Below are 19149 nucleotides of genomic sequence, written 5' to 3'. Positions count from 1 at the left end.
AACACCTTGATGTCGTCCAAAAAAGATGACATGAACTTGTTGGTTCCCTTATTTATGAAATAAAAACAGGGCAATGTATTTTAATGCTCGATATTACCCATCAGATACCGTTCCCGCTATGTTAAAATCACCCATCAGATACCGTTCCCCTTGTTTTACAGTGGGGGAACGGTATCTGATGGCCATATTTTACCCATCAGATATCGTTCCCCTTGTTTTAAAGTGGGGAACGGTATCTGATAGCCATATTTCACCCATCAGAAACCGTTCCCCCTATGTTAAAATCACCCATCAGATACCGTTTATATATATATATATATATATAATTAAACATATATACATTTATAATAAATATAATATATGTGACATATATGTATTTATCATTACTATTATTTTTTTATTATTATTGTTATTAGTATTATTACTATTGGTTTCCYGCAAAAACGTGAAGAAAGTGACWACTTTGCCGAAACATATCGTTTGAACTTTCACGGTGTCCGTAGTTCCCTACGCGCGTGCTTTCTSGGTGCTCATCACGAGCACGCGCGTATTTTGCCGCGTGGGCGGGGCGGAGCGGCAAGAAGACGCAAGGGGAACCGTATCTGATGGGGATACGCTGATTGACGTAACACCGGCGCTTCACGGAAGATTCTTGTTGTAAGTTTGAGCTCTTAGTAATTGGTTTTAATGTTAGTATTTTTTATGTTATGTTTTGCTAAGCAGAAATTAGTGTAAGATGGAGAAAGAAATTATTCAATGACTGGCGCAGAAGTTTAATTGTGTCTGTATTCTATTAGGCATGAAACATGGACGCTGTTCCTTTAGCTTGAGCGGAAGCGTTGTGCTCATAATGGCCTTATGTTTCTGCACCGAAGTCTTGAGTAAGTGGAATTATTGCATTCAAATTTATTTAGGTCTTTGTAATATGTGCTATGAGCWAATTTGGGATTTGTATACTGTCTAAATAGTAGGCTTTGATGGGCTGCCAAGTACCGCTGCACCAGAAGCCTGGTAGACTTCACTCATTGCATGAGGTTCATCTCCATCCCATGTGCAGACAACAGAATGAAGAAGCCTGAAACTTCATTGGTCTGGACAAAAGGGTGTTTGCGTCGGATCATCTATCATGACTGTGGGTTTCTAAGGTAACTGAGAGTACACATTAGGAAAACCACACCTATGAGCTCCAACAAGCGCACCTATAAAGTAGTACCATCAACTAGTCATAAAGGACTAAAAATCCCRGGTATTTYTGTTTAACATTAAGTGGTATGATTGGGCAATATGTCTTTTTTCTTTGATCATAAATATCATGTTCTCATGAGTTTAACATTTAGGTTTGGTTGATTTTTAAAGCAAAACTGCAAGTTATAGGTTACACTTTGATTTTATTGCATTTATGGGAGGTTGTCATCTCTGTAAATATCGACTAGCTAAACCAACTATTCTAAGCATCTCCTTTTGTTAAAGGAAAACTTTAGGTTGGTTGATATATATATATCAAGACACCATGCATAACATGGTTTATCTGGCCAAAGATATTTTAGTAAAGTAAAATCAATGTTAACTTTAGTGGGTGAGCTGTAGATCTTTTTCACTCTGGAAATCTCAGTTTCCCTAATTCATACATCTTTCTGCTCCATTGTTTGCTTGTTTACGAGAACCGTGTAGAAGAGAAAAAAAGGATAACGAAGTTAGTTTTTAATAAAGTAAAGATAGATCTACTGTTTGGGTGCTTTATCACTCAGGGATAAGAAGAATATACGTATTTTGGGCACTGTTAATTTATAGTTCTTATAGGGAAATTGGAAGTGGCTGAATCAGTATCTGCAGGTCAGAGATTCTGAGGTGGCGATGAAAAATATGACCTCAAAGCTTTAAGAAGAATGTTTTAAAGGTGCTCAACCACCCAAAGTTATCCATTCTCAACCAGTCTCCAAGTATATGCACTACAACACGCCCAGCCATTCACTGACATGTTTGTTGATTCTTGCAAGCTTGAATTCCACCCTCCATTGAGAGTCTTCCACCAGCATCTGGGTCCCTGCATCATTTGTTGGCATTACCTCTTGCATGTGCGTGTTAATAAATGGAAGTCAGCCTGCGTGTTTGTGTGTGTGTGCGTGTGTTTGCATTTATTCAAAGGGTGGGACAGGCAGTGCGGGAAACAGAGACTGCCTGTTCCTGTAGTGAGGTCAGCATGTTGCCATGATCCACTTCCGCTCCCCCAGTAGGACTTCTGGTCCAAACACGGCTGGGACATACAGAGAATTTCTTATTACAGCAACACCGACACTTCATTCTCTATACATATGATGTTAAATATAAATGTGCTAGGGTTAGAAATATTCCAGCTGTGCTATGATGTGTAGCATTTGACTTTACCCAGGGTAATGCTGTTGTCCGAACAATCTGAAATTCTTCTCTTAGCTTCTACTAAGTTCGAAGGAAATCCTTCTCATTCACGCCGTTTTAAAGCCGCAGATGGGAGTGAATAGCCACTAGTGTTGACCTGCAACCAGAGTAACTGCATGCGCCTCAAGGGAACATCAACCAGCCTCTGTTTCAGCTTCCTGGCTTGGCAGTGACCAGAGGGTGTCCCAAGTAAACACAACCATCATGTGCCATCAAACCTCTCAGTTACACCTCGTAATTACAAATATAGACTACCGACTGTACGCCGAACACAAGCCCCGGCATTGTATTTCTGGTCACCAAGTATCTCCATGGGACCAGCTGCCCACAAGCCTGGCTGGAAGGTGACACGCTTCTTTGAATTTCCTGCCCAGGTTTTCTCAGAAAGTGGGACTTTTCTACCTCAAGGCCACTTTCCAATCTGATTAAAATGCGTGTTGACGTCCGTTCATCCACATGGGTTCACACGAAAGAAAAATGACCGAACTGCTATCAGAAAAGGAAAGGTTGGAGAGGTTGGACAATGTTATCTAGCTGTTAATCCGAATCTGTTTTTCCTCTTGTTGCAAGTAGGATGGAAGCCAAAATTTATTGGTGGACATATTAGTAAAGGAGTCTGTTATTATTCGTTACAGTGGACCCCTGGTATTCGATAAGAGTAAGAGATCACAACCTCTTGAAATACTTGAGGCCCTCCGATAAAAATACTTAGAACTGCCTACTTTAATGGTTTAAACACCAAATGTACCTTAATCTGCATTAAAAACGCAGTAGAAGCCATTTTGGGACCACAACAGAAGCCAACATTCATAATATTTATATATATGCTGTTGGGGTAACAGCCAATCAGTGCCAAGGAAAGTGATTGGTGCTTCTGGATTTTCTGCTTTTATATATGGCAATCATTAGCATATCAGGTGGCTTTGTGCCTAGATATTTCAGCTTCTCGAGATGCATTTTGTTTTGAATATTGTAGATATGAGCTACTAAAAAATCTTTAAATAGCCAAAGTTGGAGTCACGTGCCACAGAGGAATACACAAATAGGTGATAAGTGAACCATGAAAAATCAGAGGTCTGGTGTGGTTCACTGTAGTTTTTTTTTAGGATCCCTATGTTTTTTTTTTATGTACAAATTCTCTCTTTTAATCTTTTGGACAATTTTTAAATGTCTATAGTAAATCTACACCATCTTGTATAACAAGATCTTGCAATATTCAAACACCACGAAGTGAATTCTGTCTTTGCACCATGCAGTTGCTTAATGCATTTGATGTCATTCTTTTATGAGGCTTGGATGTGAAAGTCAGTGCTTTAATCTTGACAACCTGACATTATGTTTTGATGCTTTTTTTTACGTTGGCAGTATAGAAATTCTTTGAAACGACCTTGTGTTGACGGAATGGATTAAGGCCTAATTCATACCTCCAAGTCTGTGCTACTCTCTGCTCGACTGCTAAGCTTGTATGGCGTGAATTTTAAATTTGCAGCTGTACCTGCCCACCAGGATCTGCTGAGACTCTTTTCATCCAACCCAGATGTTTTTGACTGTATTGGCTGTGCCAACTAAGACAACACAACTCCCATTCATAGGGTGGCACCAAACTAAATGGCAAATCGCTTGAAAACCAACTTTAATCAGTATGAGCTGATTAAAGTTATTTGCTAGTAGCAGACACTAACTACAGTTGAAATGTGAGCTATGAATATTTCATACTTGCATTAATATAACAGCAAAACCTTGGGCTGGCCGTTGCCTTCCTAAGCATTTCCTCTTGATTCTCCTGTGCCTCCTGTTCTCTGTCTCGGAGTTGTGAACATTGATGTTGCTATTTCACGTCGTTTTAGTTGTAGTTCGTCAATGGCAGTGGAAGGTGTGGGCAAAACAATTCAGTACGTGTTAACCACACTTCCAAATATTGACCAATTACAGCTGAAGCTAGAGGAGYGCTTAACCCTCCCGTGTTCTTAAGAGATGGGGTCATTTGAACTCTGCAACCTTTTCACTCTGTGCGCAGTCTGAGTTGGTTGCTTATGAGTTTTCATTAAATGTGGTTTTGGGAACTGATGGTATGACGGGACAACCCCCTCCACTTTCCACTGTCCAACTATGACATTTGCTGGGCTCTTCCTGAGCGTCGCGCTAAGACTATGGGAAGGTTAAGACATTTTACTGCTGGCAAAGATGTTGTAGCCCTACTCACCACAGGGTTGTTTACAGCACACACAGTACCCGGTAAGCTTAATCAAACAGGCATTACATTTGTCACAGCCATAGGTTAGTGATTGGGTAAAATAAGATCCAGTTGTTAAAACTTCAAGAGAGGCTATTTCTCCAGCAAGTAATCGCTTCTCAATAGCCGAGGATCCAGACCCACTGTACAAAGTAAAGCACAGACCAAGGGACTGATGTTTACCAGGCAAGTAACAGTGACTCTCTGACTGTGTGACGTAACCTCTCCATCTAATATAATTCGGAAGACTGAAAGGTACCTTTTTCTCCACTGTTATAGAGATTTAGCAAAAAGAAACTGTGCTCAATTTAAATCTGTCTTGGAAGCTTTATAAAAACTGAGATCAGAAATCTGCAAAAAAAAAAGATTTTCAGTGCATCTATGTGCATCACTTTTTAAAAAAAATAAATGAAGTTAAATAAATTAGTTAACATTTAATTTCCTTGTGTTTAACTTTAAAAATCAATACTTGTGGCAAAGACACAAACACACACAACTTGTGTTGTTGCTCTTGGGAAACCTTTGCACCATAGCTGTACATGCAAACACACGGAGTGTTGTCACAATTGTGCACCAACCTAGAGTACTACTGTAATGCTGGCCTATCTTTTAAAAATGACCCTCTAATTACTTTAACTCATCTGTGATTACACATGATTGGTCAAATTAGTTACAAATCAAAGACTTAACTCCTCCAACTTCATTATATAATGGTCACCCTGGTAATGACGAGAAACCTGCCTTCTATCCAAGTAGTGCAGCTGTTGCCCTTGGAAAGGAAATGTTGACCCAGATGGAAAAACATCGTAATTTAAAAGCAGAAATCATTAGAAAGCTACACCCAAATTTTACACTTTCAAAATAATCAGAACCAACTAGTTTGCCTTTAAAATAACCAGTTTCACAAATATTTCCAATGTAGTCTTAAAATTGCTCATGAGCAATAGCTGAAACATTGTGAGTGTGTGTGAGAATGTTGAACATGTCACATGACCCTCTGTTCATAACGTCTAATGTCAGCTTAATGAAGTGCGACACTTTGAGCAAGTTCCCAGAGAGGGGCGGCAAGAAGTCAATGCTTCTCCCATACAAATACAATGAGAGAGAGGAAAAGACAAGGTAAAATATCTGTAAATGAAAAATGGAGTCTAGAATTTGGTATGCAGATCCAGTTTTAACCCCCAAAAATCCTGTATGATAGTTTTGTAAAACCACTAAAGAGCCCAACTCTGAAGAAGCACTGCTACACATAAAAACTCCTCATCCTACATCCGTCTTCAACTCTGTTAACACGCATTCAGACCTACAAGTCAGTCATAGATAACTTAAAACCAAACCCTCCAAACTTCCCGACTTGTCTGACCCCCTCTCCCAATCTTACCTTGCTCATTTTCCCGCTCATCGTGTCCCCTAGTTTCAGACGCAGCGCCTCATTCCCAGTGAAGCCATCTGTAACATGCTCTGCTACAGATTGTGTGAGGTAACTTGTTTTCTTTGCTCTGGTTCTCCCTGGGATCTGGGACTGCGAGGTGGAGCTAAATCCATGTGTGGAGTACTATTACTGTGAGCTAAAAGCCTGATTGGTCGCTTCCAGGAGGGGAGCGTTAGGGTCTGGATTTCAGATTGGCTGAATTGCCCAATAATATAGTCAGCGGAGAAACTTCTTAGTTTCAAGCCTTCAAGCCCTGTTTTTGTGCTTGAAAGGGTGATTTTTATTCATCATGTTTTGTGATTCAAATTTAAAAAATGAAACCTATTTAACTCACAACTTTGACTTTTAGACACATGGATGCCAAATTTATAAGGATGAATATATTTAGCTATTTTCATCTTTACTTGTATTAAGAGACTGATAGTTGAATCACCGTAGAAGTTTATGTAATGATAAACGGCTTGTAACACTGAATGCACTAAAATCGCAAAGTTCCAGTCAACAGTTCAAATTAGATACTTAAAAATCTATTTAAAAAAATTATTTTAGTGCTGTGGTACATTATTTAACCAGACTGAAACTTCTCATATATGAAATTGTCTTCTGAAAAATTTCAAAGCTGTATATTTAAAAAATAGTATTTCACTGTGTGGTCACATCTCCATCTGATTTAATGTTTGTTTGCTGATAGGTTTTATGCAAATGAATGGTTTAAGTCTAAGTCATAATCATATGCCGTCTGCCTTTCACAGTGAGGATTATTGTGACTACATGTTCAATATATTACATCTTCATTTTATCATCTTAACAATATCAATTTTATGGAGCATTAGAGATCTAAACATTGAGAAAATCTCTCTTTATCCAACTCTTTTTTTCTTTTCTTTTTTTTTTGCTCTGTAAAAAGTTCTCTGTAGTCTGTTCTATGCATAAACATCCCAGCAGAGGCAGCAATTCTTCACTGTGGGTCAGTAGCATGTCCTAGTGGTGAAATAGAAAATTGCAACTGGGAAAAAAATTAATAGTAATTTATCAACTTTATCCAGTTTTTAATTAGAACTTCTCTGCATCCAAGAGCTTGAACTGTTTAACTGAATCTTTTAACTGTAACTTTAGATTTCAGTGTTTGAAAATTGAACTAATCTTTCCAAATTTCTTTCTGCAATAGTAAAAGCATTTATTTTTTTAATACATAGTTCAATATAATTAAAGCAAAAAAGTGCTTATGGTCAACATCACCTTATACTCATGGATGAATGCACATACATTCCTTTCAAGTTGCCCGTCTCTAACTGTAAGCTCTTAATATTCTCCAGTCTGAGACTTTTGTCTACTGCTACAGTCTTAGTCACTTCCATATGTGTTGCACTCATGAGAAGGCTGCACAGTATAGTAGTGCCAAAAGGCAGTTTGAGTTATGACATGTGTAGTAAGCCCCCCCGACCTCCACTTACCAAAAAGCATGTGCAGTAATGCACTCTGTTCTTTCTTCTCAAAGATTTCCAGTTCATGACTAAAAAATGGAGAACTACAGAGCCCTGCTAAAGGATTCATATGCCTTAAACTTCTACACATTCCTTCATATCAAAAGCACAAGCTTTAATGTATATTATTGGGATTTTATGTATCAAAAGGACACAGGATAACACTTAAATGTGCAACAGAAAAAAATATTTTACAAGTATATACTGGAAGTGTGGTGGACATTCGCAGGCCTCAGATGTTTGTTAATGAGATTGAAAAGTAACAAAGATGGAAGAACAACACAACAGACAGGTCAGGGAGGAAGTTGTCGAGAAGATTAAAGCATATCTGGATTCTTAAAATAATGTCCAAACCTACATGGTCCTGTGTAAAAAAAGAAAAAATAAATAAGTAAATAAATAAATAAAATTAAATAAAATTTAAAAAAGTGATTGCCTCCTAACCATAATAACTGGTTGGGAAACCCTTAACAGCAACAACTGCCATCAAGCATTTGCAATAACTTGCAGTCTTTTCAAGCTGTGGAGGAATTTTGGCTCAGTCATCTTTGCAGAATTGTTGTAGTTCATCCACATTGGACGATTTAACATGAACAGCCTTTTTAATCTCATGCCACAGCATTTTGATAGAATTCAGGTCAAGACTTTGACTAAGCCACTCCGAAGTCTTAATTTAGTTTTTCTTCAGCCATCCAGATGTGGACTTGCCTGTGTATTGTGGATAATTGACCTGCTTCGGAATGCAAGTTGGTTTCAACTCTTTCAGAATGTTTTGGCGGAAATCATGGTTCTATTGATCACAGCATGACTTCCAGGTCCTGAAGCAGTAAATCAGCCCAGACCACCACACTACCACCGCCATGTTTTACTGTTGGTATATGTTTTTTTTCCCCAGTGTTACTGTTATGCCAAATGGGACACAAACCTTCCAAAGAGTTCAGATTTTGTCTCGTCAGTCCACAGAATGTTTTCACACCACTGTATCCCTCCAGCACTGTGCTGTAAGAAATATTTCTGTATTTGAAAAACGGTAAAATTGACGGGAAAATTTCATAAACTATGAAACAATTTAAAAATGTTAACTTGATGCAAAATGGTAATTTGCACATATCACATTTGTACATTTACTTTATAGGTAAAACATGTTCATTTCTTAACTATAAATTCTGCAATCACAATGCCATCTAACAATGGAAAACAATGTTTACCATTCAGTCACACTGAATCCCCATAAAATGCATTTCAAATTGTGGCTCTATTGTGGTAGAATGTGTATAAAGTTCAGTTGGTATGCATGAGCAGAAATAACCAGAGAGGAGGAGTGGATAAAGAGGTGAAAAAAGGTGGACTAACAAAATACGAGGGGATCAAGTGAGACAGGAAGTCGGTGCTTGGTCTGGAATGAGGGGTTAACTTGTGGGTAAAGTGGGGGAGGGTCATTTTGGAAGAAAGTTGTGGTTACTGTGTATGGAATATGAGTCCAGGATGATAAATTTAGACATTTTATACTCTTTTGGTAAACACAAAGACTGAATCATGAATCTAAATGTCACTGCACAGCAAATGGTCCCAGCTGACGACAAACTGCGAGATATTCCGTGTTGCTTGACAAATTACAGGGAACAACAGGTGGGCTTCTGCTCTGTCTGCAAGACGGAATTTACTGTCCAGAAGAAAAGGAAGGCCTTGGACCCCTCTTGAAGGTAAATGGGAAAGAGTTGGTCAGAGAAGGAACCCCTGGCCAAGAGGAAATGAGGCTGGAAAGGGTGGGTTGAGACAGGGGCAGGGGGCTTTGTAGCTTGACAATGATGGATTGTACAAGACGGCACTAAGCCAAACCTGATCAGGTACTGCTGTTTAAATGTGCAAAAAACCTGGGGAAGAGCACATGAGATACAGAAAGGATACAACTGACCACTTGTTCGCATTTGATAAAATCCTCTCTGTGAAGACCTCGGTGGGTCCAGCTCAACATTTTTGCGTGTCAGAAGAAAATATTTTGGTGCATAGTTTCCCGGGAGAGGGTGTTTCTTTTCAGGGCGGAGCTGGGATTTGTTGGAGACGTACTGAGGGAGGAAATGGTTTGTGTCTTTCCCCCTCTTTTCCCTCGATCAGCTTTCATCTGTGTGACTGCTACATGAAAACAAGCAGCATTCCTCAAATCCATCTTGGAGTTTGGGACAGATCTTTATTTGCAAGCCACAGGAATCCAGTCTACAACAGTCTTCCCAAAGGCACGGGCTTTATTGGGGGAATTTACCTCCTTTTTTCTTCCCCACACATCAAGGAGTGTCAGGGTTGCATCTATTTTCATTCTGTTGAGTTCTTTGCCGTTCTTAGGGAACGCGGCGTGTGTCTGTATTTAAGTCTCACTGGTCACTGTTCCTTCCTCTGACGGATCTGTGTTTGCTCTGAATGCTTGTGGCTAAAGGCGCCTATGTTGGTCATCTAAACTTAATCTTGAAAATAAATTACAGGAATATATAAAACTCTTGACACAAAGCCAGGTTTCTATATGACTTGAAAGTTAACAGCATGTGCAAGTAAAGGCAAGAGAGTATGTGTGCAGTTTTAAGTTCCTGCTTACTAGAAGAATCAGCAAATATTTTATGTCCAAATGACACCCTATTTCAGATTATGAAGTTTGAGTATGTTTTTCTGATGCAAAAAGAGCCTTTTGAGTCATCTCATCAAATACATAATGATCAAGACATGACCAAAAAAGGTCTTTCTAATGAGAATGTATCACATGGATTTATTTACTGGTAATACTGAAAACTTTTGTCATAAGTTTTCAATATGGATAACAAATATCATCCATGAAGAAAATATGGATCTGCTTGTAAGCAACAATAAGGAGCGTAAAACACATTTTGAACCAGGGTTAGTCAACAATTTGAATCTTAGCTTCACAAGATGGACCAACCCAAAGTCAGCAGCCAGACCATTGAGGTGTTGTCTGTGAGCATAACATTTCTTAAAAAATGCTTTTGTTTACTATGTTTCCTTTTGTCATCTGTCAGTACAAAACATCTGCTGATCTCCACAGATATGATTATGCTAAAATGGAAACTTCTCTCTGCTAATGAACCTTCAACATGTTTGCTCAATATACAGAGCTGCTTCTCCAGCTATTTGTTTCTTGGTGTCAGTATTTGTGTTTCCATTAACCATAGAAATGCAAAAATTAAAATGATAAAAATTTGCTTGATGAAAAGACGGCAATTTCTAAAAAAAAAAAAAAAAAAAAGTCATGTTTTTCAATATGTGTTTGCGTTGGGATGAGGTGGTTTTTTGGACATATCGAAACAGATGCATTTCACTTAACTGCAATGGAAACACTCTTCGAATTACACAAGTTGTGTGATCAACAGTTGGCTATTCTACGGGAGAAAACCACAAAGACGACGACAGGAAGGAGTAATATGATTTTTTTTTTTCTTACAACAGTGTGCAGCTGGCTCTACACAGCTGCACACAATTCATAAAAAGTTGTTATCCCAAAGTATTGAATCCATCGCTTTTCGGTAAAATTGCCGACTACAATTTCCCCAAAATGACGCACGTGTAGCTACTCCCAAGTACAAAGGGTTTGTCGCTCCAACGTCTGAAAAAGATTCCGACATCTCCGTTTTAAATGCTGAAATATTTAAAATAAAATCAATAGATATTTTTCAGGATTAAAGTTCAACATACAAATATTAAGAATTGAATGGTGTTTCAAACAAACTCAGTCTGTTAGGCATTAGTCTGAATTGCTCAAGCTTAGAACCATGATGAAAACATTTTCAGAATATTCCATTCAAGTGTCTCTGAAATTTAAATTAAATTTCCAGAACCAACACTTAAAACGTTCTGACTTCAAGGAACATTGTGACTTTAGGAAGTTCTATCCTCCTGCCATCATACATATCTACACTAGGGAAACTGACAGCTCTCCTAGTTAGTGTTACTGTGAAAGCTTTAGAACAAAGCTGCAGGCACACTGCTCTCCTCCCTCTGCCAAATGAAGTTGGCAGACTAACTTCTGTATTTATGTTTGACTTGCATGTGAGTCCGCCAATGACTCTCTGACTTGTGCCCTTTGGAGCACAAGTCAGATGTCTGCTTGCCTGTAAAAATGTAACTCTCAGATCAACAGAGGTGAGTTAATAAAAAGAAGTCATAGCTAGTGAGTGTTGAGGACGAAGCCCAAAATGTGACCGTTTTCAATCTTTTTTCCAAAACTCAAAACATTTAGACCCGAACATGTATCCCCTCTGATCTATGACTCAACCACCTGAGCAGAGCATGTGGACCTTATTTATTTATTTTTTTTAAAGGGGCAATGTTATATGTTGTCCAGGCACACTGTGTCATTTTATAGCACAATCAAGAAACTGTTACCTTCAGTTGCTGCGTGTATCAAATATGGCATAAAATAAATTTTACTTCCTAATTTTACTCCCTGAAATTGGGCCTCTGTCTCTTTCAAAACTGATACCTCTGTAACTCTTCCTTCAGGAAGTCATCACAACATTGCTCCTCTATTAACCCTTTCACAACATTTTTCACTGATTATACCACATGATTATACCACATAATGAGCTCAGATAGTGAGCTCATTATATGGCTCATTAATTGGCTAACATCAGCTCCACCAGATGTTAGCTAATTACTTCTGACTAGTCTTAAGGAGATGAGTGAGGGAGACATGGGGGAGAGCTGCTGTGTGAGTCGGAAGAGGAGCGTCATACTCGGAGGTGGAGCTAGGTCCCCCAAGGAATCAAGATAGTACTCTTAGTATGGTTTTGATGACAGAATGATATTATTACAAGCTGTAAAGCTCCAAAAGTCGATTTTACAGAATACTGCCCCTTTAAAGCTATTGACTCTTGCTGCCATGTGGTGTTCAGATCCAGAATCCAACTGTAAAAGTGTTTCTTTTTTTACTGACGCTCTGCTGTGCAAGAGTCCTGGCATAAGGAAGCGTAATTGTTGAAAAGAATCCCGTTATGAGTTTTCTGATACTTCTACTCACTGGATCTTTAATTATTTCTTCCTGAGGCCTTGTAAAAATAAATAAGAATTTAATGTGAGGAACCTATTTATATTCTGAGAAACATCTCTTTCCCAATATTGTTGGCATGTCTTCAGTTCATTATGCAATCATGTTGAGAAATGTTTTTTTTCTTGTTAGTCTAGAAAGATCTTGGTTTGGTCTACAAATATATACATGTGGTTCATGCCGGAAAAATACAAACAAATCATCAAGTTCACGTTTCTGAGCCGCAACATGCCTCACGTGTCTTCTAAGACATTAACAAATTATAACTTTAAAAGAATGTATCGTTAGAAAAACGACCATAAATAGATACATGTTTGTCTCCTCTTGCTCAGGATCATTTGGATCCGACCAGTTCCCACACCCCTAGTCGTCCGGGTCAGTCACCACAGGATGACGTAGTCCAGAAAGCTTCACATTCCCACGCTGCTCTGCATGTGATACAGAGCCACTGGGACCAAATACACACACAGGCGCACACACATACATGTAGAATGTTCATAGAACACRATGAAATGGAGCCACGCTCCAGAGCATTGTGACTGTGGGTCAGAGGTCGGAGTTCTGAGTGTTCTACTGGTGGCTCCAGGGCAGGCGGCCGGCCTGCCTGTGTTTACATGACGATAGCTTTGCGGCATCGCTATGGTCGCCACAACAGAGCCATTGTAGCTGCGCAGATGTGCTATGATGCCATGATTATCCACATCTTTTAAACAAAGAAAATACATTCTCGCATTACTTGGAAAGGGAATTTTGTATTGTGGAATCCAATACTTTCCTGTACTCAAATCTTTCAATTTATAGTTTAGTTTTCCTTCTCTATATAGGGCGAGGTTGCAGAGGAGGTCTGCAGTCTATTACAAAAGCAATCGGGTCCGACTGCTTTTGCACACCACCAGCACGTTAAAGCTACAGTATGTAACTTTTATAAAAAAAAAATATTTACATATTTGTTAAAGCCGTCACTATATTGTGACAGTGTAGTGTGAGATGATCTGTGAAAAGATCAATCTCCTCCACTTACTCCATGAGCTGCTATTGCTGTCTTCAGAAAAGCAAGGCTTCTGGTTAAAAATAACCAATCAGAGCCAGGAGCTGGGTCTTAGTGTTGTCAATCAACATCATGTACTTTGTGCTAAATGTGCTAATGGTGAAGAAACAACTTGCAGTGACAGAGAAACAGTTTATCCGCCATCATCAGTGGGCAAGGTATCTAGCTTGAGCATCCACAACAAGCTCTGCTAGCTGCAGTGTATCAAAGAGCAAGAATAGGATCTCCTTAAAGAGGCCGTAATTCAAGACATCAAATTGCAAAGTCAAATTTCTTTTTAAATTAAGTAGTGTTTGGCATATACAGCATTTTTACAACAACTGCAGGTAACTGTTTCTTGATTATGCTATAAAATGACACGATGTGCATAAAAAATACTTAATATTGCCCCTTTTAAAGATTACAAAGCAGGAGCAAAGACTACAGCCTGGTGTGAGATGTTTAGTGAATTGAAATCCATTTAGAGCTCATTAGCAAACTAAAACCAGATGAGACATGGCAAGTAAAACTGAAGAGTACTTTAAAAGATAATTACTAATCTACAACCAGGTGTGAGATGATTAGTGAACTCAAACCAGGTGGGACATGGCTAAAATAGGACTAGATGTGAGATCATTGACATTTTTAGCTCATATTTTATTAACTCATTTAATTGAGTCAAATGCTTTAATTACTTGTTCTGTTGCTGTGTTTGTAATATTTAGTTTTTATCAAACATGTCTCTGTCTTGTAAATGTGATCATAGATCTCAATGAGACAGCTCCGCATAAATAAAGGTTAAATAAAAAACAAATGTTTAAAACCAAATGAAACAATTTTTAGTATCAAACAGCGTAACAGAGAACACCTTGAACTAGTATCAGGTGGGAGATAATTATCAAAATAATGTCAAGTAGGAATACGGTAGAAACGAAATTTGTCCTACGATAGAGATCTGCAGTCTACCGGCTAACCACGGTAATGTTTGTTGATGATGTAACCATCTGGAATTAAAACAGAGCATGCAGGAAGCAGCCTGGCTGAGAGTACCAGGGAAGAGCACATTAAAAAGGCAGATGCGAAAACATCAATTATCTGGACCTGGTTCGTGTTTAACTCCCGCAGTCTTAGCACGATGCTCAGGAGGAGTGCTGYATATGTCACGGTCAGACAGCTGGGAAGCGATTTGTAAAAACACACGCAGGATTGGTGCATTCTCCGCCGGGACATGCACGAGATTAGATCACAGGAGGGTTAAACAGTCAAACCAGGAGCAGAAAAATTTAATTTGCAAAGTGTGTGAAAGAGAAAATACAAGCAATTTGCTTTACCACCTTAAAACGGCAAATGAAGTCAAATGAATATCAGCAATGATGCTAACTACAAGTTCCAGTCACAATACCTGGAATAAAAAACAGGATTTAATGCAGACATCCATTACATTAAGGTTATTGTGTTCTATATAGAAATAGATTTTTTATTTTTTTATTTAACAATAATTAAGCCACTTAATCATTGTTATGCTGCTGCTCAAGATTGCCAGGTCTCACTTAAAATTTGAATAATTTTTAAGGAAGACTTGGTAATGATGGGAAGCAACATAAAACAAAAGTTACAAACAAATAACATCGATGAAAATGAGTGTTAATACAAATATATACATTACTCTCAATTAGTATGGGATTTTGTTTCCCTTTCTATTGTAAGTTACCATATTTTTCAGACTATAAGCCGCTACTTTTTACCCACACTTTGAACCGTGCGGCTTATAGCCAGGTGCAGCTTTTCTGCTGATTTTTCTTCAACCACCAGGGGGCTCTTTAGCAGGAAATGAATCATTGGAAGTCAAAATTGAAAATAAATGAATGCAAATTTTCATTTAGAACAAGCACATGCTAGCAGAATGGAAAAATGTCTTCAAACTCATATCCCCTCATTATGGAAACAACATGAAGAAAAAGATGCAGCTTTTAAGTTGAGGAGTATCGATCTGGCAGTACAGGAGGGAAATAGAGCCGCTGCATGTAACCTCGGCGTGAACGAATCCATAGTTTGGCGTTGAAGACGCAGAGCTGCATCCTTAATAGCAGATTTATTAAGGATGCAGCCCTCTGCTGTGACCTTGTGGAAAACCAGAGATACCAGCTTATAGCCCGGTGCAGCTAATATATGTGTTTCCATTTTTTTTTTTTTTTAATTTGTAGGTGCAGCTTATAGTACGGTGCGCTTTATCGTCCAGAATATACGGTATACAAATCGTATTGTGATGCACATTGTTACCACCACCCATTGTAATATATATAGTGATATGAATTTTATGCCATATCGCACATCCCTAAAGCCAAGTGTGAGAGAGTCATTTATTTCAGGTGCGAAATAAGTAAATGAGAACCAGGTGTGAGACAAAAACAGAAGAAATTACAACCAGAAAACAAGCTTGTGGACAGAAATTGGATACATCACAATATTAGCCCTAAAATATAAACCTTCACGATGATCCTACGAACAGATACAGAACCATACAACTGCAGTCATATATTGAGCAATAACAATCCCAGAGATTTTGACAATATCTACACCGTATCCTCAGGATTCCTCAGCCATGTGCTACAAATGGTTGGAATAACATGCTTTTTCAAGACTAAAATCAGAGTGTAAGCAAATCTCAAAAGTAGCATGTGAGGCCTTATGGTGCAAAACATAATAAACAGACCTGTGAAGATCTAAATAAAGTCTCCTCCCACACACACGCACACACACCTAGTCCACATGTACCAACCTTAGTGAGCCTCATCCTGCTGCTGTCACTCCTCTCCAGACTCCTTCTCTTCAGAGACGAACTTTGGACCACCGGCACCGGTTGCACCTCTCCTTCTCCACACCAATCTGAGCTCAGGACACAACCCATATAGGTGATCGGGGTCCAGTAGTTTCTCTCTCTTTCCGTCCGTTCACCCTGCGAGTCTTCTTCTCCACCTCTGTCCTCCTGGGCAGCTGTTTTTGTCAGCTGGAGAGGAGGAGACCAAGGCCCTTCCCCTTTTCCTGTCTCTCTTTCTGGAGTATACACTTTCTCTGCCCTTCTCTACAACTTTTATCAAAACACGCTCTTTTAAAAACACCTCGCTTGCTACCTCAAGAATCCCCCAACTTTGTATCGTAAAACACGATTTTTGTTGATTGGCCGCCTCCTTTTCTCCCTACATCCCTGGTTCCTCTTTCAAAGCATCAAAACTCAGATTCATGTCCTCATCCTGCACTTCCTTCATCTCCGTCTCCTTTCCCGGTGCCCCCATCCCGAAGACAACGTGCGTCTCTCCTTTTCCCCCCTTCGTCTCACTCTCCTTCTGCGTCTGCCCCTTCTGCTACGGTTGCCTCACTCTTACATATACAATTACTTCTCTGTTCTTACCTCCCCACCCATCTCTCCTCCTCAGCTCCCCTCCGTTTCCTGCTCCCAGATACAGGCAGTCACTCCTTAGCCCCAGCAACAACACATTGTTGGTATTGTGCGGGGGACGACCAAGAAAAACTCGGCAGCTGTTGGGATGCTGCGGGAGGATCCAGTGACTCAGGGTGGACTGAGGGCCTCTCTTGTTTACCCTGCAGTGGTCTCTTTGTTGCAGACAGAAAACGACTTTCTTGTCCCGAAGATTACCCACCTATTCAGTGAAATAACGTACATGTTATAAGATAGGGATGCCATGTGTGCTTTTGACTTTTTCTTTTTTTCTTTTTGAAAAGGTAGGCATGTTGATTAAAATGACGTGTGAAAATTGATTTTGCTCCTCACAAGCTCTTTTCTGTTGTTGATTGCTTTTCCCTCGAGTGTTTTGGCTAGTACGCAAGAGCTTGTAAGGCTTGGAAGTAGGAGAACTGTACCCCTTAAAAGGCAAATTCTTGATGATCCTCCAAAATCCTCCTCCTTTTCCTCCTCCTCTTTCTCATAACTTTGGATTGACTTTCTACATCTCCCCTGTTTCTCCCCTGTTGTTTTCCTTTCACTCAATGTCCCCCCTCATGCCTTTCTTTACTGCATTCAGACTAAACACCAAGGCACGCTCACCTAAAGTTAGCCCATCATATCCCTTTTACATTGCATCTTATATCCATACACTGGGCCATCCTTTGGTTGACACACTTATTTCGCTTTCCTTCAATCCCTCATTTTTCTGTGCATTTCGGTTTCAGACATGAGCTCAGGCTGCAGACGGTGTTTACAACAAGCCCCCTCCTGGTTTTACTTGCCATGAAATTAACTCCTTCTAATCATCTCCTGCCAGTTTTAAAAGGATTTTCTCCAACTTACACATGGTGGTACACGCAGCTTTAAATATAAAAATAAACCTTTAAAGTTTAAGCAAATGTTCCTCATGATATTCCATGGGAAGCAACGTCATGCACAACATGTAGTTGTGAATGAGTCACTTGCGTCACCCTGGCTGGATGTGCTACCGCTCTTATCAAGAATGAAAGAGGTAATTTGATTGGTGTCCAGGCTAAGCGTCTTAACTTTAAAACAAACTCCATGAGTTTCAAATAGGGTTGTGGTCAGACCATGCCAGAAAACTTGGTGGAAACCCACTTTATCCAAGCCTGATAAAAATGATAATTTGTACAGAGAGCATGGGCTCCTTTCTGTATAGATAAATGATTGCTTCCTAGAGGTGTGGACTTTGTTGAAGTTTGAAATTCTAGCTAATTGCTAACTTTTGGCCTTGATGTATGTAATGTGTCAGTTCGATGCTATGAAGCTTATCAAAAATTGTCTGCGGTATAAACGACCATCCTCCACTTCCACTGGAAAAAAATCCAGCTCAATGGGAGAAAGCCAAGACAGAGCACTGAAGGGAGATGAGAATCGGGCACAATTACACAGGATGGCAATGGTTAGGCTAACTTTATACATTCCAAAACCAGTTTTTATGTGTGTTTGGGATCATTATTTTGTTGGAACACTAAATAGGCTCAACACACAGGGAACGATGACTAACGGCAAAAGGTTGAACCCAATACACGGGATGCAATAATGGTAACGGGGGCAGCAACAAAAGTTGAACATATTTCAACTTTCTTGTCGCGTTGCATGTGTACATCTACATGTATGAGCTCGAAATTTCACATGCACAAATTTCGTCTGTTGCTTGACTGGAGAGGAACAAGCCATTATAACATAGGAAATAAATGGAGAGGGAGGGATGTCAATTCCCTTGCGTCAAGCCCTTAAGCTTTTTCGGACTTCAACTAACTGACCAAATCTGTCAGAACAAAGTGGTTTGAAAGGATCAGAAAACATTAAGGCTGAAACCTGAACTGGAATATATTGTCCATGTCCAAAGTACAGTGGGGTTAACATCTCCATGGTCTGAGAAGGTGCCTCTCTGAAATAATCTCCAAATCCAAAGCCTTCGGGTGTGACTATTTGTATTTACAAACAAGGTAATGTCCTCTGGAGAAAGTTTTATTGAATAGTGAAACTAAATTTGAGCTGCCAAACAACAATGGCAAGATATA

General features: G+C 39.3%; 1 protein-coding gene and 1 long non-coding RNA gene across 5 annotated transcripts in view; one reads left to right on the top strand and one right to left on the bottom strand.

The window, feature by feature from the left end:
- The window catches only part of tns2a (tensin 2a), a 72776-nt gene extending 55733 nt beyond the window's left edge, over nucleotides 1–17043 (bottom strand). For 2 of the 4 annotated variants that reach the window (XM_008412772.2, XM_017305809.1), the window contains exon 1: nucleotides 16418–17042. In XM_008412772.2, coding sequence (XP_008410994.1) covers nucleotides 16418–16546 — 129 coding nt within the window. In that variant the 5' untranslated portion in view covers nucleotides 16547–17042. Of the gene's footprint in view, nucleotides 1–6029; nucleotides 6142–16417 lie in introns of those variants that run through there. The other 2 variants (XM_008412773.1, XM_008412774.2) reach the window with 2 other exon arrangements.
- LOC103466883 (uncharacterized) overlaps nucleotides 587–19149 on the top strand; it is a 21098-nt gene continuing 2535 nt past the window's right edge. Inside the window, exons 1-3 of the long non-coding RNA XR_001776794.1 lie at nucleotides 587–657; nucleotides 798–881; nucleotides 969–1145. This is a non-coding gene — a long non-coding RNA (uncharacterized LOC103466883). The remainder of the gene's footprint in view (nucleotides 658–797; nucleotides 882–968; nucleotides 1146–19149) is intronic.

The sequence above is a fragment of the Poecilia reticulata genome, linkage group LG7 (assembly GCF_000633615.1).
Source record: "Poecilia reticulata strain Guanapo linkage group LG7, Guppy_female_1.0+MT, whole genome shotgun sequence".
Classification (NCBI taxonomy): Eukaryota; Metazoa; Chordata; class Actinopteri; order Cyprinodontiformes; family Poeciliidae; genus Poecilia; species Poecilia reticulata.
Note: the sequence above shows the minus strand (reverse complement) of the source record. Positions and strands in the feature narration are given on the sequence as shown.